Source organism: Triturus cristatus, chromosome 12 (assembly GCF_964204655.1).
Source record: "Triturus cristatus chromosome 12, aTriCri1.1, whole genome shotgun sequence".
In the NCBI taxonomy this organism is placed as follows: Eukaryota; Metazoa; Chordata; class Amphibia; order Caudata; family Salamandridae; genus Triturus; species Triturus cristatus.
The window spans coordinates 769,037,155-769,061,101 of record NC_140595.1 but is presented as its reverse complement, the minus strand read 5'-3'; the positions used below and the strand labels follow the sequence as shown (position 1 = coordinate 769,061,101).

The 23,947-nt window shown below is 44.8% G+C and overlaps 1 protein-coding gene across 2 annotated transcripts in view; it reads right to left on the bottom strand.

The window, feature by feature from the left end:
* LOC146782780 (vomeronasal type-2 receptor 26-like) overlaps positions 1–22,564 on the bottom strand; it is a 33,883-nt gene extending 11,319 nt beyond the window's left edge. For both annotated transcript variants that reach the window (XM_085636831.1, XM_085636832.1), the window contains exons 1-3: positions 22,368–22,564; positions 3,959–4,213; positions 3,514–3,805 (exon numbers count right to left, since the gene is read on the bottom strand). In XM_085636831.1, coding sequence (XP_085492957.1) covers positions 3,514–3,805; positions 3,959–4,170 — 504 coding nt within the window. In that variant the 5' untranslated portion in view covers positions 4,171–4,213; positions 22,368–22,564. The remainder of the gene's footprint in view (positions 1–3,513; positions 3,806–3,958; positions 4,214–22,367) is intronic.
* Positions 22,565–23,947: the final 1,383 nt, after the last annotated feature.

Genomic DNA, 23,947 nt, shown 5'->3' with positions numbered 1-23,947 from the left:
ATCCAAATCTTCCCTGTGAGGTCCAGCATGGCGAGAACGTCCATGAAGGGGTTGACATAGACATCAAATGACAAAATTGCGATCACCTTGGCTGAAGACATTTTGACCACTTTCAGAATTTGATCTGTCCTGGTCTTGGAGAAGGTGGTGGGGATGATTTCCGAGAAGGCCACACACGCCCCAGCTTTCATGATCTCCTCTTTGAAGATCTGGGTGCTCAGCCTTCCATAGTCACCTTCTTGGCTCAGTATTCCTACCCAGGTCCACCCAAAGTAAGGCACCAGTCGCGCCAGTCCGTAGGCCTGCAGATAGTCTGCCGGGGCAATGCTGAAGAAGGATGGGAAGAGATGCTTGTCATTTGAGATGGGTATTGCTGTGAAGTAGCTGACCTGGAGAAAATTAGATGTGTTTAATTGAAGTCATTGTTTTGTATGGTGTTACATTATTTTTGTCCTGTTCGATTGTCTTTCGACGCTATTGTGCACTCCAGACACATGCTTCAGTTATCAGACCCTTCTGTCCACTATGCTTTCTCCCCAGCCTCTATATCAGTGTGTGTTGCATCTGCTCTACTGCAAGGGGGGTGGGGGGGGAGAAGAATTTAGCCAAAGTGGAGCTTGTGCCCACAAAACATAACCAGGTTGAACTCAGGTGTTAGATTGAGATTTTCGGGAAATGTCCACCTACAGGTAACAGGGCCCATTTCGACAAGGTATATATTTTGGCATTCATGTGGGGATACATAGATAGGTCATTTGTTAGCGTGGGCATACTCGGAACAGGATATGCATTGCACCTTGCAGATCACCAGCCTCTTGCATCCAGTGGAATGTTTTTCCTCCCTCTATATTGTGTACCCTTTCCAGTGCTTAATTTGAGCTGGTGGTTGATCGTGAGGCCACCTGACACTTATTTTCAGAGACCACCACTTATCTTTCCTTTAACAGACTTTGACCCTGACCAAAAGAGAGAGAAACACAAAAGATGAAAAGACAGAGCAAGAGAAAGAAGTGAAACTAGTGACAAAGAAAGAAAGAAAGGAGGAATGAAAAGGAACCTGAAAGAGTGAGAAAAGGGGCAGGGAGTGTCTGGTGGTGCATTAAAGATTCATGAGGTGGAATCAAGACTAGGTACCCTTGGTATATCACTCCCCTAACATTTAATAGTGCCGTCTGCCAGCTTCTGAGTGAAACTTTGGCCACCGACTCTTTGAGAAATTAGGCACTGGCCCCTTCACAATGGAAATGAAGTTGATTGTTTCTTTTGTCTATTCAATTGTCATTTCTTCTGCCTCCCTACTGAGCATGTTGTTGCTGTTCCACAGCCACACTTTTAAGATGCCTAAAAGGGACCTTGACTTCTGGAACCTCAATCACAAGGCTAGTTACCATGATCACACCCCCAGCAGACCTGAATGCACAGACTGAAGGATTGACCCTGCGCCCAGGACAAGGGCTCTTTTTGTTATCTAGATAATCCAATGAACGAAACTGGCAATTTAACAGTGGCCTTGTTGTAAATACTGGGATTGTCTCTGAGATCAGTCACAATTATCTGTTCCTATTGAGATGATTCAGGAATGTGCAATGCAATGGAATAACACATATCCATGAGTCCTCAAGTAGCAAAATAAAAATAATAATTCTGTTATACAAGAACGTTCAATATAGAGTCTTCAAGAAGAAGTTTATAACACTACAAGATCAGGCCGAAACATGATGACTGGCACTTTCTATTTGTTATTAAACATGTAGGTCTCAGAATAGGAATGTGGTTATCACCACGCGTCATAAGTAATTACAGTGCGTTTTATGTTGGTGTTTTCCTAGTATTATTTGGTTTATACAACACATTTTTTAAAATAAGTAATCATTTGTTTGTAATACATTGTATTGTATAATCGTGATTTTGTGGTTAAGTTGTATTTTGTCTGTCGAATGTTATTACTGCATATGTATATATTTATTATTTAAAGATATTTAAATGGTGGAAACGTAGCCATGAGTGGGAGGTACTGCCTAACACGTTTAAGGCTGTCAGAGTGACTTCAGAGGTGGTGTGTTAGATCAACAACTCATTGCAGGCGAGTTTATTGGGCTTGTTTGAAAACAAACAGTGCCATGGATGTTCCTATGTTTTCAAAGTTCCCAGCATGATCGCCCATTCTCACCAGTTCAACATACAAGTGTACACATATGTTCCCTTCGTGCTATTATGTGCTGAGTAGCTCTAGGCATTTTGTTTTTGTGTTACCCAGTTACAATATCTGAGTGTGGGGTCTGTAGTTCTACTATATTTAATGTTCTCCCAGTTTTGCTACCTCCTGCTTCCATCCGTAAGGCTCCACCATTAACGCTCTCTTGCTTCAATCCTCAAAGTTCTGCGTTGCGCGCTCTAGTTTGCTCTTGCGTTCTCTCAGCCTGGCCTCAAGTGATGCAACTCATGTAGACATGTGTTATCTCTGTTGTCCTCATGTATTGCTGGTTCTTCTGTATCATGGCTGTTCTTCATGTCTTCAGCTGTCCCCCATTACTGGAGAGCTTCATGTGTGGTAGAAGGGAGTTTCTCATTCCTAGTTTTGTGATTTCCTCAACAAAGGTGGGGGGATGCCAATCTTACTTCCTCAGTCAAATGCCTCAGTGCCTTTCTCTGGTATTAAAATGCATGCACCCTATTCCCAAAGGTACATTTGATCATAGAAAAGTTACCTTTTTTTTTTACACCTGCCAGGAGTTCACAAAGGTGCAGGATTTACTACTGCGGAGGAATCCACAATAGTAAATCCGACCCAAGGGATTGGAATGTCAAGGAATGGTTTGCCTTGGAAGCTTGGGGAAGCCCAAAAGCATGTACATTTGTGTGCATTTCTAAGCTCCTCTCCAATCCCTTTCCCCCTGGAAATAGTCAATGATATACTGTCCTTGAAGGATGGAAGACTTCCTAGGGTGCAGGGGGAAGTGTTTTCTCCACAGACAAAAGGGTTTCTCCTTAAAAAAATTAAAGTGCATTTGCACAGAGGGCTGCAATGTGAAGCTCTATGCTATGGAGTACTCCACCACTAAGGGGCAATACCACCCTTTACAAAAATGTACACACCATTCTAAGGAGTGTGCCTGGCTACGGACACCTACTGTACACCTGGTAATGACTGGGAGTACAACAACTTTGTAAAAGTAAGGTCTGGGATAGATGTAAACCTCTACCTGCACTTTTACAACTCTTTTCATGATTAATGCCCATGTATTTAGGCAGCAAGGCATAGATGAAGCTGCCAAACACCCCTGTTTTGGCACCTACTCACTGCTACAAAATGTCCCAAATGTCCTGTTCACATCAGTCATGTCTTTCAGGCAGCCCTTCCTGAGCAAAGTTCTTTTTCAAGACAGCACAGTAGTTCAACAGTTATTTTTGCCATTGCGAGTGAAGGTCATTGTACAAGACACGTGTGCCCATACAGAGGCCAGCGAGTGAGTAGACAGTTTTAAATCTGTGGCCCCTAACCCTCCATCCTACCTGAGGTATCCTGTAGATCCCAAGGTGCTGGGCCATAGCTACTGTCTGCATCATGCCAGCATCTCCTAAGATGGCCAGCAACCTAGGAGAGCCCTGGTACGCGTAGTTTGGGATGACGGTCTCCTGCCCTGTGGTCAGACGTGTGATGCCCTCCAGTGCCGCTAGCACTGCATTGCAGGAGTCGATGATCCCAAATCCCAGAGTGAGGTTGGGCAACATGGCCGGATTGTTGTTGAGCTCATCGATGGTGAAGAGCATGGAGAGGACCCAGCGGTAGGCCCGGAAGCTGAAACTATGGGATGTCAAAAGAGAATACATATATCCATTATTTAATAGGAATTTTTGAATATTTTTGTTAAAAATGCTATAAAAAATCTTATTTAAACTGCAGACCAGATTATACTGGTGTTTGCAGTGAGTTTGTTCAAGGAAACATCTTGCTTACGTCTCACAGGTCAGTCTTCGTGGCGGCTCAGTGAAAGAGATCTCGTGGAGCACTGTCTTGTAGTGGATGGGGAACATCCCTCCGAGTATAACGTCTCCATCTTGGAAGGCCCCGCCCACTCCCAGCTGGTCCAGGTGGCATCCTCGCATTGATGTCAAAGCTGTGGGGATGGGGAGAAGGAGCAGAAAGAGGCTGGGCATACACCACGCCATGTGCCAAGCATATCCGCTGCAGCAGCACCAGTAGGGTAGATCTCTGTGTACAACACCAAGCAAACACTGAACAAAGCGACAATGCAAAAGCTACTACACCCAAAACACACCTGTGCGCAAGCCCGGCTGGCTGGCATGATTTCAACAAGGTTTTTACCAACATGTTACATATGCAGATATGAATTAGATTGGCTTCATACATTATACCAAAAATGCAATGCTTTCTAAAATCTCTTGTTAAAAGAATACAATGATCATGCACACCAAAACACATAAATAAAAAGTTATAAGCCAGCAAACATAAAAAAAACAATAAGTATATATTCCATCATCCAAGTTTCCTATAAAAAGTTCTTAGTTCTCTACTGATAGATGAGCCAGGGTGATAAATGTCATTTAATGGTGAAAGGGTTCCACAGTCCAGGTCCTGTCAAGGAGGAAGCCTGCCTAGAGGAAAAATATGTATCTATAAAACAGAGGGAGCTCTTACACTCTGTCAGAGAAGCCCCTCCCACAAACCCTACTTCGTTTGATGGCGGCATCAGCGCCGCAGCTTGGTAGACCAAGGGGGACAATTTACAGTGGCTCCAGACCTCCACAGGCTACCTACGTTGACATCTAGAAGTTGGAGTGACTCTATCAAACCTCCTTTTACTTGGCATTAAAAGGGCTGCTGAAGTGAAGGTATACTTCAAATGCAGCAAAGGAAGAAGTTGGTGTCTGATCTGGAAAGTGATTCATACATAACGTATCACAAGCACCACAATCAGAGCCAACATATAGATCATGAGAAAAGCCAAGAAGGCACTGGTCTTGTGAAACCTCACGAGCCATGTCAGTCCTATGAGATCTGAGATGCACAAAACAGGTTGTCTCATGTACACTTTTGAAAAGTACAGAAGTCACAAACTAAACACATTGATGGCAATTTCATGCTTAATTCCTCTGTCACCACATATCTAGCCCTTTGATATGGACTGTCAAGTGGATTTGAAGTGTAAGGGGTGATTTTGAGGTTGGTGAATAGGGTTCTCCATTGCAAACAAGACTGATTGCCCTGTTCCCCAACCTGATGGTCTACCCGCCCTGTTTATGGGAGGTAAGAACCTTTGGTTTCCGTTGACAGAGCCCCCATTGGCTCCATCGACAGAAAGCTACCGCCAATGGTGCGACTGAGTAGGGGCTGCTAGAGTAAAGTCACCACTCCTCCCACTCTATTTAAAGCGAATGGTCTAATATTATTTTTTTGTACGTCAGCATCAGGGAAAACCTGGAGGTGAGGGACAGTAAAAAAGATAATGACTAGCATGTGAGAAATCTTGCAGGGTGTGGGGGTCATTAGCTTATTGCTTTTCAATAACAAACACCCACTTTGGGGGTTTGTTTTTAGAAAAACATAAAATGTTAAAAGTTTGTTTGATGGCCTTTGTTTTATTTGTTAGAACATTCTGCCCTCTAGTGGCAGAATGTTCTAATAGCCTTATAGCCCTTCGTAGCAGGGCTATACCGGCTTTTAAAGTCCTGTTCCCTTGCTGAAGTCCCTCTCCTTCAGGTCAGGCCTTTAATGTGGGAGCGGGCCTTTAATAGCCGGTATAGCCCGCTACGGCAGGCTATAAGGCTATAGTAAACAAGCATTTGCAATGCAATAGGTCTCGCATTCACGCGAGTTTAAGCTATTGGCATTGTAAATGACACTGCCTTTTATTTAAGTTATAAAAAAGAAAACAAAAATAAAAGGCATTGTTATTTGTAATGTGAGTAGCTCAAACTTGCGTAAATGCGAGACCTATTGCATTGCAAATGTTTGTTCTGCAAATGTAGAGGGGAGTAGAATTACGTGTTGTCAAGTAGAGTGGAAATATGCAGAGTGAAATTATGATGTGTGGGGTGAAATTATGTGGCATGAAAGTATGTTGAGTGGCTTGGAACTGTGTGGCATGGAGCTGAATTGTGAGATGTGGAATTCTTTGGCGTGGTGTGGCATAGACTGCAATTGTATGGAAATGAATTATGTTACCTGGAGTTAAATTATGTGGCATGGTGTGGAATTAAGGGATGTGGTGTGGAATTAGTTGGCATGGCGTGGAGTAGGATTATATGGTGTGGTGTGGAATTGTGTGGAGTGGAATTGTGCGGCATGGAATTGTGTGGCATGGAATTGTGTGGCATGGAATTGTGTTGAGAGGAATGGAAGTATGTGTCATGGAATGGAGTGGAAATATGTGGCATGGAATGAAATTATGTGGTGGACTTGAATTACGTGCCGCTAAGTGGAATTATGTTATTGAGTGGATTCATTAATAGTGGAGTGGAATTATGTGGCATGGAATTACGTTCCATGGAGTGTAATTATGTGGTATGGCATGGAATTAATTGGTGTGGATTTGTGTGGTGTTGCCTAGAATTGTGGGGTGTTGAGGGAAATTGTGAGACATGGAATTGTGTGGCGTGGTATGCAATTGTGTGACATGGAGTGCAATTCTGCGGAGAGGAAGTATGGGGGTGGAGTGGAATTATGTGATGTGGTGTGGAATTATGGGGTGTGGTATGGAATTATGTGGCATGCAATTGTGTGCCATGGAATAGAATTATGTGGTGTGGATTTATGAGAAGTGGAGAGCACTTTATGTGGCATGGAATTATGTGGAGTGGAATTATTTTGCATTCACTGAGATAGACATGTTACTGTGTGGCATGAACTACAATTATGTGACGTGGTGTGCAATTGTGTGGAGAGGAATTCAGTGCCGTGAAGTGGAATTATGTGACATGGTGTGAAATCAAGTGGTGTGGCATAGAATTAGGTGGCAAGGAGTGGAATTATGCTCCGTGGAGTAGAATTATGAGATGTGACATGGAATGGTCTGGCCTGGAATTGTCTGGTGTGGAATTGTGTGGTGTGAAATTATGTTGGTTTGGGGAGATTAAATTTAGGTGGTACAGTGTGGTACAATGTGGAATTATGTGGTATGGAGTGGAATTATGTCTCATGGAGTGGAATTATGTAGCATGATGTGGAGTCGTGATGTTGCATGGAGTGAAATTATGTGGGATGGAGTTGAATTGTGTGGCATGGAATTGTGGGGTGTTGACTAGTGGAATTATGTGGTGTAGAGTAGAATTAGGTGGCGTGAAATTATGTGGAGAAGAATTGTGTTGCATGGAATTGTTTGGCATGGTATTGTGCGGCATTGAGAGGATTGGAATTATGCGACATGGAGTGGAATTATGTGGCTTGGATTGGAAATATGAGGGTGGAGTGCATTTAGGTGGCATGGAGTTGAATTGTGTGGTTCAGAATTGTGTTGCATGGAGTGTAATTGTGTTGACTGGAGTGGAATTGTGCAACGTGGAATTGTGTGGCGTGAAATGCAATTGTGTGATGTGGAGTGCATTTGGGTGACATGGAGTGTCACTGAGTGGAGTGGAAATCATATAGCATGGAGTGGAATTATGTGACATGGTAATGAATTGTGTGGTGTTGAGTGGAATTACGTGCCGTGGAATTATGTGGCATGGAGCCGAATTATGTTGATTTGAATTGTGTGGCATGGCATTACATGCCATGGATTGGCTTTAAGTGGCGCAGAATTTTTTGGCATGGAATTGTGTGGTGTGAAATTGTATGGCGTGCAATTGTGTGCCATGGAGTGAAATTTTGAGACATGGAATTGTGAGGAGTGCCACTGTGTGACATGGAGTGCAATAGTGTGGAGTGAGATTAAGTGATGTGGAGTGAAATTATGTGACGTGGTGTGGAATTATGTGGTGTGGAGTGAAAGTGTGTGGCATATAGTAGAATTATGTGGCATGGATTTATGTGATGTGCAATTGTGTCGCATGGCAAGGAATTGAGTTGAGTGGAAATATGTTGATCTGAATTATGTGGCACGAAAGGGAAGAGGCATTATGTGACACAGAGTGGAATTATGTTGTAGGGAGTGAAATTATGTGGCATAGTATGTGGCATGATGTGGAATTATATGTTGTGCACTGATGTGGAATTATGTGGTATGGAGTAGAATTATGTGGCATGGAATTGTGTGAGTGGAAATTTGTGGCATGAGTGGAATTATGAGATGTGGAATTGTGTTGCATGGAACTGCGAGGCCTTGAGTGGTGTGGAATTATGTGGCATGGGGTGAAATGATGTGGTATGGAGTGGATTGAAAATAGGTGGAGTGGAATTATGTGACTTGGAGGGGTAATATATGGCATGAAATTATGTGGTGTGGAGTTGAATTAAGTTGCGTGGAACTTGGTTGCGTGGGATTCTGTGGTGTGGAGTCGAATTGTGAGACATGGAATTGTGCAGCATGGAGAGCAATTGTGTGGCATGAAGGGCAGATGTGTAACTTGGAGTGCAATTGTGTGATGTGGAATGCCATTGTGTGGAGTGGAGTCATGTAGGGAGGAGTGGAATTATGTTACACTTTGTTGAATTATGTGGTGTTCTGTCAAATTATGTGGCATGATGTGGAGTGGCATTATGTGATGTGGAGTAGAATTATGTGACATAGAATTGTGTAGCATGGCGTGGAATTGTGTTGCATTGAGTGGTGTAAAATTATGTGGCATATAATAAAGCATAATTATGTATAGAGGTCATTTAAGTGCCTGCTGCTTGTTTCCTCTGACAGATGGTCACTTGAGAGCAATGTATCGGAGTTTGGAGCTGATCAATAACGTGTCCACAGGACCCGATGGCTCAGAGGGGAAACAGCAATTAAGGAGGATGTCTCTGTCTCCCTTCACGCCCAGGGAGGAGGGAGATGCGAGCAGAGCATCAAAGGGCTGGGTGAGAAGGGAGGGGGGAATGCAAGGGTCAAAGCGGCGAAAGTGAAAGTAATCGAGCAGAGCATCAAAGGACTGGGTGAGAAGGGAGGGGGGAATGCAATTAGCAGAGGAGCAGCTGTGCACGTGCATGTGATCTCGTGCACTCAAGGTTTAGGCCAGCCAAAAGTGTGGGTAGCACTTTGAAAATCCCACATATAAAATGTCTCTTCGAGCCTTTGGCTCACGAGACCTAAAAATGACTACATGTCCACCCATCTATATTGCGTGGGCGGACAAGTGGCAATTTCTCCGAGGTCCGTGACTTCACAGGGCCGTCGGAGGGGATTAATCACAGCAAAGGCAGTGTAGTCTCTGCCGTGCATGACCCTAAAGTCCGCCCGCATGTAAATGCGGCAGGCTTCCCGCATTCTTGGCAGCAGGGAAACTCCATTGCTGTTGAAATGGATTATCCTCACCGCCAAGTAATGAATCGGGCCCTTCGTTTGTGCATGATGCTTTGTAGCGCAGTTGACAGTAAGTGATTATCATCATAGTATATACAGTGCATGAACCCTGAGAAGGTTTGTCAAACACTAAAATTGACAAGGTTGAAGCTCTGCCAGCTACACCTTCCTAATGTTTACTTTTAAAAGTGCAACAATGGAATGATTTGGGCAGATAAACAGCATAGACTTACATAGGGAAATATTGTACTGTGCTTTTCAAGCCCCGGCTACCATCCTGATCCAGTTGGCACAGCACTGGCAAGGGACTGGAAGTTTATTGTTTGCTTGCTAGAGTCATGACGTTGTCTACTTTCCTTCTTATTTAACTATTTTGAGTCTGGTTACTTGATAAATCTAACTTGTTTTGGTGCTACTTCAACCTCACTTTCTTCTTCTTGAAGAATTTTCAATTTTTTGTCATTTTGTCTTCACGGCCACCATATCTCCCTGGTTTGTGAAGTGCTTTTGTGCAACAAGAAAACAACAATAAAATGGTTCTGAATAACCTTTGCATCCAGTGTCCGCCTGGCAGGTGTGTCCAGTATATCAGCAAACACCCAGGATGGTATTAAAAGAATCTGATTGGGAGGTAAGGAGCATGCCTCTGAAGAGCCGGTGTCAGATGGTCTCCAGCTCAAGGAGAAGCCTGGGAGTCACTGCCTCAACCTCAGCACCGTCGGCCACCACAGAGGGCCTAGAGTGCTGCAGCTACAAATCATGGAAGGAATGCTGAATGAATCAATCTGTTTTGCATATGGCTGGGTCCAAACCAGGGGTGGCGTAGTGACCCAATGAACGATGGATTTTACCCAGATCTCTTGACTGGGGGTGAACATTCCGTCCATCATTTGCTGCCGCACCACAGATGCCTAGTCAAGAGAGATCCAGAGGAAAGAGAATACCAACGATTAAGTACTCAGTGTCAAAGCACCCATAGCCAATCGGTGCTCAGGGTTATTGTCAACAGCAAGGTATTCACTGTCAAGCAGAATGACACTGGTAAAATGACACCCTCCTTTTAGACACCTCGACACTGATGCTGAAGCATTCTCATCAAGTGATATTCTTTAAAAGCTCATGACATCAGGACAATGAGTGTCAGGAGATACCCGATCTGGAGTTTGATATCAATCTTGTCCCCTTTTTCACCAAAGCCCATAGAGAAAAGACACTTCTACTAGGAGTGGACAACAAAGACAACAGCAGAAGAAAAGTGGGGTTCTGCGCCTACAGCAGTGAGAAGGAGCACACAAATGCTTCCACAAGAATCGCAACAGGGCGGACCTAAAGAGACTGGGAGGAGAAGAGCGGGCTTCCACTACACCAGAGTGAAGGCACTCGCCAATGCTTCTCCAGTAAGCGCAAGAGGAAGGACCTTCACTGATAGCACCCGATCACTGGATATGAATATTCTAAACACTAACAGGAGACAACACCTAGAAGGTAACCCATATCAGAGTCTTCCTAATCTACTTAAATCCTCCAATATCCCCCACAGGATTGCCTGCAAGACTGTTCTTAAGTGGGCAGTTTTCTGGTCTTCCAAGAGTCGCTGCCGACAGTAGCAATTCCTTTTGAAGTTCCTCAAACCAGATTCTCTGTCATTTTTGAAAATAAGGAGCTCTATGAAGGCCTTTAAACTTTGGTTGCTGGCCACATGAAGCCAACGATGCAAATCATCTCGATGCTGTACACAGCAAAAGCTGTAATTGCATGCATGATTAAAAAATGTAGATCTACAGAGAAGGACCTTAAATTTTCAAGTTAGCTCCAGAACCAGACTCTGCAATACTTTGAGCCTTCAGCCAGTGGCATCCTTCATGCAGACATTTAGGGCCACCAAACACGAAAAACTAAAAAAAAAACAGATTCCTTAGGCTGGAAGTTCTGTGGTATCTCTGTGGCTATGATGAAGCTGGCAAGGTTAACATTGCTCTTCGGTTGGTACGTCTTGACTTACGGTACATAGCGCAGAGACTCTCTAAAATGTACCTAAAGTCAACATTGGGGTATTAAAAGAAGCAATTCTGGTACCCAATCAAATTATGTCACCTCTGTTGACATGGCTGATTCAGCAATAATATAGAAAGAACCTCCCACTCGACCAACAAATGTTTTAACAATGGCTAAGAATAGCTCACACGGGCTGTCCCTTTGTAGTGACGTTACTAAATGCACATACAGTTCATGACTTCAAAAGTGGTATGACTCCTTTTATTTTAACTTTTTATAATTTAGTTATGCTACTTGTAAACCATTTTCACATTTATATTTTCTTTAAAATACAAATCATAAACGTATTGTGTTACAATATACAGTGCAAATCATACAAGATTCGACAAAAGACCAGCATAACTACAGTGTACACACAAAAACAAAAATGTTACAATATTCAACCGATTGCTTCATCTGATGACACCAAGGCCCAAATTTACTATGATTTTGTGTCGGGCTGCATCACTTTTTTGGTGCAGCCCTTGGGCAAAATCATCTTTAGCATTTACTAAGGCATACAAAGCCATATATATGGTTTAGTAAATACAAAGTAACGCAATGCAGTGAATAGCGCTGCCTTCCATTACTGTGCTGGGTAGCCATCTACGTGAGTGGAGTACAGGCGTTCTCCTGCATCCACCCATGTATTTTGACCAAACCCAGATTTACAAAGACAAGTGTTTGCGCCAAAATGGTTTGCCTTCCCAGCAGAGACATAACAAGGATAAATACATATATTTATCCTCGTTACTCCCTCTTTCCACACATAGAAAGAGGAATATGCCTCTAAGGATTATTTTTGTGTTGGAAGAAATCAATCCTGCATGTAACTCAGGCACCCTTGCACTATAGTGCTAGGAAGCCTGAGGTTTACCAAACACATTCAACCATCACATGACAGGTGCCCCTGCAAGAGCAAAGAGGCGGAGACATTAGGCTCATCCTATCTCGTCAAGAAACAGTTCATTATAGAGAGCATCAAGTGTAATGGAAAATAGAAAAGCTAGTCCTCACTTGTCCAAATATGCATAAAGTTAATGACAAGACAGCAGAGAGTATGACAACAATATCAGATGAGAAACTAAGTGTGTGCCGTCATATCAAGAGCATCTTTAAAATGGAGTGAAACTGAGTGATTTGGAGGAAGGATCGTACAGAAGCAATGCTAGACTGGTTGGCCTCACAGTGGGAACTGAAAAAGTATCCGGAAGCAGTTTCTGGAATCATTTTTATCATTGTTGAGCACAAATCCAGAACCCTTGTGCGACATCTTTGAGGATTTATGAGACACGACTTTTACACAGAAACAACCCTCGGGAGGAGCCTTGTGAATCATAAATATCCACATGCAGAGTAATGGAGATAAGGTTAAGATGCCATCAGAAGCACATAAACAAACAAATAATATATACTGTGAGCCGCCTTTACATGTACCCTGACTTCGGTGCTGAGACGCAGACACTGAAGAAGACGTGTGCGGAGGTTCCAGGAAAGGTTGAGGGAGGACAGAGGTCCACACACTCCTCTGCCACCTTCCTATACTGAGAGTTGATTTGATTTCAGTGGCAGCCATCATTTATTTCCCTCCCCATACAAAACCATGTTGTTAATTGAGTCCTGCTGTTGGCTTCTGATGTCTCCATGTGGAGGAGTAAGAAATACAGGCTAAACAGCAACACTTATGATCATCTTAGTGGCCACGTAGCACGGTGGCGGACCGCCACTTGTTTTTAGGGGTGATTGCTGTACTTCTGAGTGATTGTCCAGGTCCAGGTACTTCTTCCTATTTTGGTTTCTGTTGTTGTTTACTTGTTTGTAAGGAAGTCTTACCGAGAAGCAGCGCATTATTTCCATCTACACTCCCATCACTGCAGAGTTAGTCGGCGCTACATCGCCCTGTGGGTGGGGGGGGGGCTCTGAATGTGTCCCCATTGACAGGGTCTTGAAGTCAAAGAAGCCATGTTTTGGGGGGATCCCTGCAAAGCAGTTGTGCCAGATGGAGTGTGCACGTGGCTGTACGCATCACAGATATGTGGACTACAAATACGCACAACCCCATTGTGAGGAACGAGAGGCCATGGTAATGCCTCCAGCGTATCGGTTGTGATGTGACCACGCTACAGCGGACTCACTTGACAAAGGAGGAAACATCATGCTGGCAAAGACATGGGTGTTCCCATGGTAGGGCCTTGCCAAGAGCCACTTTCAAACCTGCCAGACAGGTAACCACATTATAGTTCTGTTTAGTATAAAATAGCATTCAATATTTGGGTATTAACCTTAAAAGCAATCGAAAAAATGTGGTAGAAGATGATCTGTATTGTCTGGGATGGGATATTGGCAGGCATGGTGAGGTGGAAAAAGCTCTAAGTATGACCTAACTCCGAAGCTAAAGGATTTCTTTTAGCATGATCCCACAATGTATTCACAATAATTTGAAAAGCACTCACAATGAGAAGGTCACATTCCTCTGGGGAGCAGTTACACCCACAGTGAGCAGCGATCCTACATTGAGCGGCCAAATACAAACGTTTCCACGAAAAGCGAAAATACTGTCTACCGAGGCCTCATGCGGAAGCTAATCTCGGGAGTGGGTAGTGCTCTGGAGAAAGATCCTCGCGCGGAGTGTTCTGGGATCTCCCTCACAGGTGGAACTATTCCCTGTTCATGAACTCAGAGAAGAAGCTCATTTCCTTCTGTGATTTACCAAACAGACTGCACGTCTCTCTCTCTTTGCAGGTGAAGCACCGGAGGCCCTACAGGCAGTTCCCTGAACTCTAACTAGCATCTTTTGGTTAAACACAGAACACTGCAGCAGGTTCATCACCCACTGAGCTACCTCACAAGCTGCTCCTGCCTCTTTCAGAGGAGGGGGAGGAGTCTGATTACCGGAACAGTGGTAATTGCTTCAGTAATATACCGTGCGGTATTTCACTCACACTCATGCGGGAAATCCGGCAGATTTACCGCTGCTCGCCAGTAGGTGGCGCTGCCATAGTAATGACTGGCCATCACGGTGCGTGCCGAATTACCGCACGATTTACACACCTATCAAATAACACGTGCTTTTACAAATACTTTTGCACAGCGTTGGCGTAAACTTAAACACAGCTTTATCTGCAGACCTTCTGGACACAGCGGTTTGTTTGCCCATCACCCTCTTTTACACAGCATTAGCCATGTTAAACAGCCTGTGGTTTCGCCCAAGTGCCCAGAAACGAATCATTGTGTACTTTGTGCCATGCAAGGAAGACCCACTAGGTCCTTATTATTTACTTACCAGCACTGATACATTTACTCATGCAGAAAGTACCAATTCAAAAATAAATCTACATTAATAGATGCACAGCACAAAATAACCAGCACTGACGTTTTCAAAGCAACACAGTGCACATACAAACATGACATTCTTGGAATCGAGAACTCCCTTCCTCTCCCAGTTACCTACAATAAAGAAAGCATAAGAATGTAAATCTCAATTTCTCCTTAATTATAAATAGATAAAAGCATTTTTTAATGTGAGCATTGCTCCCTTTTTACAATATTAATTTTGCAATAAAATGGGTAATTTTGACTATTCATACAAACACATCTTGAAAAGCCTGGTGACAAACGTTACTGATGCATTCTTGCCGGTTGCATCACAATTACATGCACATTTTAATGACCCTCTGAAGCCTACTTGCCCCAAAAACATGTTGCCAAACCATACCCCTACCACACTGCATGCATTTTATGAAATGACATTCCTTTACATCACAAGGAAGAATAAGGATGTATTATAGGTGAACAGAATAGTTCATTGGGTTAGGTAGAGGATGTAAACGTAATAATATATGGAATAAAGTACCGCTTGATGTGCATTATAAAGATATTGTAAGTCACTGAGGTGTTCCCTGACCATACAAAGGAATGAGGCCGAAGGCCTAGTTCCTTATAGAGTCATGGAACTCTGAGATGACTTGCATTTCCGTGTATTGTATGGAACAGGGTATTTTATTCCTTATAATGCATGGCTACACCATCAACCATTCCACAAACCACTTAAACCTCTGGTGTCTTGTCTTTCATGTTTGTTTCAGACATGAAAAATAAATGTAAATTCTGAACTGCAATATAAGCAGTTTGCAACTTTTTTCAAAAAGATATTAAAATGGGTTTAATGTAAATCAAAATTTTAAAAGCTGTTCCTCATATTGAGTGGAAACATGCAAAGGTTCTATATTTCTGTTAATAACTGATGTCATCGAAGAAAGTAGATCATGGAACTTCAGGTGACTTGCATTATCCTCATAATGTATGGCAGGGGATACTGTATTCCTTATTAAACATGGCCACACCGTTATCCTTCTCACAAACCCCACGTACATGCTTGTTCTGTTTCATATGAAGGACACAGGTTGTTTGCAGACATGAGGAATGCATGAATCCGTAGTGCCAAATTAAACCCACCAAAAGCAGTTAGATATTTGTTGCAAAAAGATATTAACATCAGTTTAATACAAGTCAGATTTTAAAGCAAAACACTGTAGCTCAGAATGTGTAAAAGCATACAAAGAGATTCTATCATTCATGTAATTACCTAAAGCATGCAGAAAATAAACAGGCTGCCATAAATATCTCTGTTATTCAAATCGCTTATCACCTAGCAAAGCAGAGAAGAAGAAAAACCATGTTCCCGTTTTTAGGTCTCAGCTAGCGAAGGCTGCACTTGCGCAGTCTCGCTCGCGAGATTTAATGACTTGGAGAAGAGGGGCTTGAACCCGCCCCTCTTCTCTCCTCTTCTCCATTGGCTGGCCTCTTAAATGCTGGCCAGCCATTGGAGAAGAGGCTCGTCTCGCAAAACAAGCCCCGTTCTTTTCGGATTCGGGGGTGTGTTTTTTCGTTATTTTTCGCTGGGCGTGTTTTTCTCTCCTCCAGCCAATGGCAAGAGGAGAGAAAAAGAAAAACACGCCCCCGAATCCGAAACCGCCGCTGGTTTCTCCGAGGCATTTCTGCTTCGCCTCGGAGAAAGGCGGCAGTGTTCAGATGTTTCCTCTACTGCTGTGGAACAGGCCTTGTGTGTAGCGTTACCTTCACTGGATCGACCCCGCCGATGTGCCATGATTTAGCCGTCCACTTCAATGCTGGCCCAGGATGTGAAGCGGCATCCGCTGGAGCTGCATGTATTGCGGAGGCGAGCTCGATAGTCCGGCTTCGTCTGCCAGCCGGCAGCCTCAATCTGTGCTGATGAGTGCAGTCCCTACTCTTGGCAAGAGCCGCTCTGTGGTGGGGCTATGCTGGGGCTATGCTGGGGCAGGAGCAGATACGCCTTCCCTGCCTTCTGGCACATGTCAGGGAGTGATCCCACCTCATCGCAATGTCCGATCCACCCGTAGGCACCCGCAAGACCCCCAAAACTTTATTCAGCACCACATGCAAACGTGGTCTAACCTCGAGTGCATCAGGGGGAGGGGAGGGAAGAGGGCGGGGAAAAGGAGGGAACTGAAGAGTTCTCATTGCCGTAGCGGAGGAACAGAGAAGAGAGCTTTTCGCATCACGCCTCTCGCCACCTAACGGAACACCAGGAACCCAGAACCCCTGCAGCTACCACCTGTACCACCGTCGCCATGGGAGTCGAGGGCTGCACCAAATGCATCAAATACATGCTGTTTGTCTTCAATTTCATCTTCTGGGTTAGTTTTGTTTATTTTTCTATTTTGGGACGGTGCTTACGGCGTGTGCTTCCGCTGCTAGAACACGTTTATCCCTGTACATTTCTCACACAGTGCAGCCTACGCTCCGTGTGGGGCCCGCGGGTCTTAACGGGGATTACTAGCCAGCCCCAGTGACCGGGAAATGACGTGATTCTAGTAAACATTCCCCTGAAAAGCACCCATCGCCTTTTAATAATTTGTTAAAACCTAAACCGCTGTGAGCCTCTCGGAAAAGATTTCCTCTTGGAGTCCCAGGGACCACCCGCATGGCGGTGGCATTAACTCGCAGCCAGGGATTCCCTAGTTCCCCCCCCCCCTTCCGCGCCAACAACACCCACTCCTTAACATTGTGGGTGCTCCAGTCTATTAGGAAACGAAACAGAATCCGGCCCCTGTGAACCTTTCCTCTCCCAGCGCGAGGCGGGGTAAACCATTTATTTGTGCGTGGAGGGGGAACCGGGAATGAAAACAACAACCCTTAAATGGGGTTAAGGTGGATCAAGAACCGATCTCTCCACGGACCCACTGTTCCTTGTTATGCAGGAAACGTTTGCGTATGTTGATTGAATTTAATTTCCTTGCAAATCGCTATTTGGCTTCTAAGGCTGTGTTGTTGCCTGGGGCAGGTAGGATACACAAGGTGCACGTGAGGTGAAGCAACAATGCCGTGCTTTTCAACCCAGTGTCGTGTGATGGACCTCTTGATTGGGTAGAGGCAGTGAGCAGGTGAAACGTGAGCCTGCCTGCCTCCAGGGATCGCGTTGAAAAAGAGGGAAGGACCGTTAATGCGTCAAACGGACAACATAACTTTATTCGACTTCAGTTTATAGGATTGGGCAGTTGGTACCTATATACTTTATCTTTATTCGCACGAAGCTGCAGCACTGGCTCCAAAATTGACTTCGCTTCTGGGGGTTGTTATAATCTCATGGCCCATAAAGATGTCCGATTAACGAACTTCATAAGAATGATTTTTTTTTTAACTTCAAAACTTTGCTTTATTATACCGCTTGCATCAAATGTTTCCAGCAACATCGGCGCTATGCTTTCAATATGGGCTTCCACGAGGGGGCTGGCCCTACGTCCAGCTATTCTGCTTCGTGATTTCTGTGGCAAGACCTTCACCTCAATTATCGCAAAACTAAAAGTCCAGGTAGAGCCCAACCTACTAGGGGCCTTGTTCGGGATTTCGACCATCATCATTTAACATTAAGACAACAACAGTTCTTCTGTATTGGATCGTTGGTTGCCAAGTCATTAATTCTGCAAGGGTTAGATGATGCGCAGGGCCGGCTTTAGTGCTGGTGGCGCCCTGTGTGACAATGTTTGTTGGCGCCCCCCCAATGACCACCTCCACCACGGATTCTCTCACTAGCACCCTTTAACATTGACCAAGTCACCATAACCACACTCTCTCAGATGCAGTGAATTAGTTATATAGCGCCACTCATACCAGTGTAGGGTGTCCGACCACTTTGCATCACACACACATTACACAGAGACAATCAATCATGCATGCGTAAATCAGTGTATAGGAAATGTTACATAAGCCAAAATACTAAAAGTGTAGGAGTCACATGTCATCCATACTGGTAGGCAGTATAGTTTAAGAGTGCTTGGTGTGGAGAAGCACAAACTCAGAGTCGAAAAAGAAACAGCATAGTTGGGAGTTCTCTTTAATAATAAGAATCGATTTCTAGCCAAATTAATCCTTTTTGCAACATTAATGAATGCTATAATAATGTATATTTTGCAGTGTGTATGCAGTTCTAGGATGAAAGTTGATAGCTCACTATTCTATATTAGGCCTTTAAGTTATAAATTGCAAGTAACAAAAGGACATTTCTTTTGAAAGCAGTAACCTGCTGATCTGTGTACATCATACGCACTCTGTAATCTATTTGGTACACGTTCTTTGCAGCAGGCATATTAACCCTCTGCACTAACTTCACATAATCAAAACCTCAACTATGCAAAATGCTGATCTCTCTCCAGGACGATAATTAATCACAGGAGTTATCTTGACATTTATGTGAGGCCTGGTAATTGCCGGGGGAAAGAAACGCTGCAGCAGGTGCTTCAAAAGCGTAATAAAGGTTCAAGCTCGGCGCCCCCAGGAAGCCAGCACCCGGTGCGGTGGCACCGGTCGCACCGCCCTAAAGCCGGCCCTGATGATGCGTCACGTTCACTGCTCTCAGATTGAGGATTCGCATGTGTGTCTACACACCCGGTCACACGCGCATACATACGCACAGATACAGTGGTACGCACACAGCTGCGCAGACACACTAACACACATTGATAGATACACAGCAGAGTGGGACACACACACAAACACAGTGGCTCAAACATGCGCACACACACAGTAGGCCACATACAGTAACTCGCTTTATACACACACACACACACGCGCGCGCACACACATACACACAGTACATCGCACTCCTCGCGCACACACGCACACACCCACAGCACATCACGCTCCCCATACACGCGCACACAGTCACTCACGCATGCAAGGTTAAACGCACATGCATACAGAGACACAGAGTGGGTCACACACAACAGCACGGTCAGTAACACACACATACAGGCACAGGGAGTGAGATTGACACCATGCAGGCCCACACAGTGCAACACACTCCCTCGCAAACAGCGTGACTCACAAGAGCAGTGGTGCATACCCTCACACTGGTACATGCATAAAGTAGCACACAGTCTACGATGCAGTGGCACACAGACTATGAAGCACACACACTTGGACAGACACATAGTCTTGCGCACGCCTGATTTCAGATTTGGGCGTAGCAGTCTCTGCGTTCTGTAGTCTGAGAGACATTTTACACACACAACCACCCGCCTTTAGCTCATACCCACAGAAGACGCCAGCGCGGGGCTCCCTCTATATCTGCCTTGATGCAATCGCATTTGAGAGTGATTAGGCTATTGACATTGTAAATAACAATGCCGTTTCTTTAAAAGTTTTAAAAACATAAACAAAAATGTCATGAGCAATGCCAATAGCTCTAACTTTAACAATGCCGAGACCATTGCATTGTAAATGCTTGTTGTTTACACTGAAGTTTTAATTATGCGTTGTGTCCTGCCCTATCACTCTGGCTGCAGGCAGCAGACATTATGACATCTGAACTCAACTGTAATAAGTTATTACAGTGGAGCATATACATAAATATTTTATTACAGAAATACAGTTCGGCAGATATTTGAAACTCTTTTAAGGAAGGTCACGTGAAATAGAGAGATCACGCACTGTCAGGACGACATGTCCGATAGATAGATGTTAATGGGGAGTTGTAATGGGCAAGCAGATATTAGATGGAAAATGTTGTTTTATGTTGTTTTATTGATTTAATCAGTAGACGATGAAGCTAAACATCACTTACACATGTAATCTTGCATTCCAGATACCCCTGACGAAGGGACTTGGTTCCCGAAATGCATTGGGTGATTTTAATAAACAAGTGGCACGTGGAAACCAGTTTGTCTCCTGCGTTCTCTCGGAATGAGTAAAATGGATTGAATGAAAAGTAGCAAAAAAACGGAGTAAAAGTATTGATTAATTGATAAGCAAAGTTCGAGAAACAGTTTGATTGATTGGATTCATTCCTGAATGTGGCTGTGCATCTTGTAGTAGCACCGAATGAGGTACTATAGTGTTCTGTTTAATTGTCACGCGCAATCGGACGGAGCGCGAATCATGTTTGCACGCCAAAATGATTCAAAGGAGTACACGTCTTTAAGTTTTGAAGAAAATGGTGTGCATCTCACTACTTTACTGATGTTTAGAAATCTAGAGATGTCACGAAGCCCGTAAAAAGGAAATTAGTGGCAGGCTTGTATACAGAGATTGCGAGCTCCCATGTATTACATATCGGATAAAGTATCGACCTTTGTACAATATTTGAATATTACAAGTCTCCAAGGAGTTCCATGACCACATAGAGGAATGAGACCGAAGGCTGAGTTCCTTTTTGAGGTCATGGATCTCTGAGGTGACTTGCAATATATTTTTAATCTATAGCAGAGGGTACAATACTCCCTATAATGCATACCCACATAGTCAACCTTACCACAAACCATGTAAATCCTTGGTGTCTTGTTCTTTCTTGTTCATTTCAGACACAAAGAAAAAAAGCTGAATCTGTACTGTGACATTGAACACATCAAAAAGCAACTAGTAATTTTCGCAAAAAGGTACTCATGTACATCTTATAAAAACGGTTTCGAGGTTGTGTAGAAACATGCAAAGATTCCCTCTTTCCGGTAATGACCGATGACGGAAAAAAATAAACTTGTCGCCATAAATATCTTCTATCTACTGATCACTTTTTGTTTTTAGAAAAACATATCAGAAGAATGGAACCTCAGTTCCTGCTTCCCTTGCTGTGAGTGCGGCGCTCAAAGGTGCTCCATGGCCCGCCTGTCACCGTGGCTGCTGACTCTGGCAGCAGGCATTGTGATGTCAGAACTCCACTGTAATAATTCATTACATTTCACTAGTGCTGGGCTGTCCCAGGTGGTCACACAGTGAGTTGTACCTAAGATCTGACAGAACCAGAATCCCTTCCTGTTGCTGAGTCCTATTAGCAAATCTTTAAATGTTTGCATTATTCAGTGGCCTTAACGACCTGCCCACCCGAGTCTGGCCACCGGATGTTTCTGGATATTTTTGTGGGTGCGCATTGGGTTGGACAGTTACTGTCTCTTGTTTATCCATGCACGGGCACAGACCTCACCACGTTTATGACATTTTAGATTCTTTCGGGTTGTAGGGTCCGTTGGTCAATTTATCTTATGTGCACTTTCACTGGTCACATCAGTGGCTTTGAAAGCTTCAAACCCACAGACTTGACCGCATTTTGTCTTGTGAAGGAGCGCGGCACCAGTGCATGTGCTATTATCGACTGCAACACTGCTGTGCACCTTTTCTACTTCCGGGTCTCAGGTTCAGGGCTCCTCGCAGGGAGCCCTCCATCCTCAAACCCAGATGATCTGGCTGCATCACAAGGCCTGGGGGCTAGAGCTGTGTTCACAGGCTGAGCTGACAGTTGGTGTTCCATCTCAAATTTAGAAGCTGGCTGAGAATTGAGCGCTGTGAAAATAAAACCAGAAATGTGCACTTCTTTACATTCCAGGCTGAATCCTCTTCACAAGCTATTGGAGGCAAAAGTCGAATCTTTGCGTCAAGGGCGGCTGACCTTACCTGGCAGCGCGCGCGGAGCGTCATGGAGTCCGTGCGTCGGTGTTCACTGCTCTGCTTTTATTCGTCCCCCTCCCGCCTCCCTCCCTCCCGGAGGCGCATCAGAAGTCCCCAGTGACGCTCGTAAATGAGCCCACCTGAGTGCATGGTGCGTGCTCGTGTCTGGAAACCCCCCCACCCCCAGAGGGACGCCAGCCAGTGGAGACTTGGGGCGCGGCGGATTTGTGCCACCGCCGCGCACACGGGCAGCGCTCCACAATGGTGTGTGTGTCAAACGAGCCCTTGGCATGAACGGACATGCCCTGTACGGACCTGGGCAGGTCTGTTATGAACCTGTAAACCCCATGGTCAAGATTTACTGCATTGTTGCCTAAGTCTCGCGTGTAGTAACACGAACCTTACTAAAGGACATTTACCCCCTGATAATCCATGCAAAGCAGGCGTAATGTGCCGCAGAAGTGCACACCACCTCCAGCAGAGGCGCAACTAGAGGCACATTTCGGGGAGGGCTACTAAAAATTTTTTTGGGGGGGGCTGACTCTTCCAGCAATATGCTGAGTGGAGATGCAGGGGCTCTAAGAAGGGGTGAAATACAAGAAAGCCTCGTTAACAAGTAAATGGTCTTTTTAAAGACCTGTGAAGTGCTCGTGTGCGGCTGTGTGTGAGCCGGGGAAGCTGTCTCAGCCGGGCTGACACACATGACGGGGGGGGGGGGGTCGGTTGCTGAAGCCCTTTGAGCCCTATGGGTGTTGCCCGCCTGACCTCTCCGCATGCCACCATACCCCAAGCACCCTCGGCAGGACAATGGTAAAATGCCCATCATTTGTATGTGTGTCTCTATGCGGGGCCTGTTTGCGGTGTGTGTGCGGTGCCTATCTGCGGTGTCTGTGTATGCAGTGTCTGTCTGCGGTGTTTGTGTGTGCATGCATGGTGTGTCTTCTGTGTGTGAGCAGTCACAGGATCTCTGCTTCCATACTTCCATGCTCTCCGCATGCCGCCATACCCCAAGCGCCCTCGGCAGGATAACGGTAAAACACCCATCATTTGTATGTGTGTGTGTGTGGTGTCTGTCTGCGGTGTGTGTTTGACTCTATGCGGTGCCTGCTTGCGGTGTGTGTGCGGTGCCTATCTGCAGTATCTGTGTATGCAGTGCCTGTCTGCGGTGTGTGTCTGTGTACAGTGGCTGTCTGCAGTCTGTTTGTGTGCACGCGTGGTGTGTCTTCTGTGTGTCAGCTGTGTGTGTGTGTATGTGTATATGCTCAAATTTGCACTGTCAAAGTACTTTAAGCAATGCCTGTTTTTTTTCTGCAACAAAACACGTTCCACACAAGCACCTGTGTAAGCTGGTGTTTGCACATTGGAAAATAAGGGTGCCATAATCCAGCATAGTGCAAAGATAATGCGACTAGAGGTGCCCCGTGATTCATTGAGACGGCTCCAGCCCCAGTAGGTGCGTACTTCGCATAGTATTTTGTCAATGAACCCCATTTTTACTAAAATTGAACTCGGCGGTAGAGATGCACAACAACGGATACTGATTACAGTTCAGGCATTTGATGGTAGAGCGATGTGGTCGATGAGAG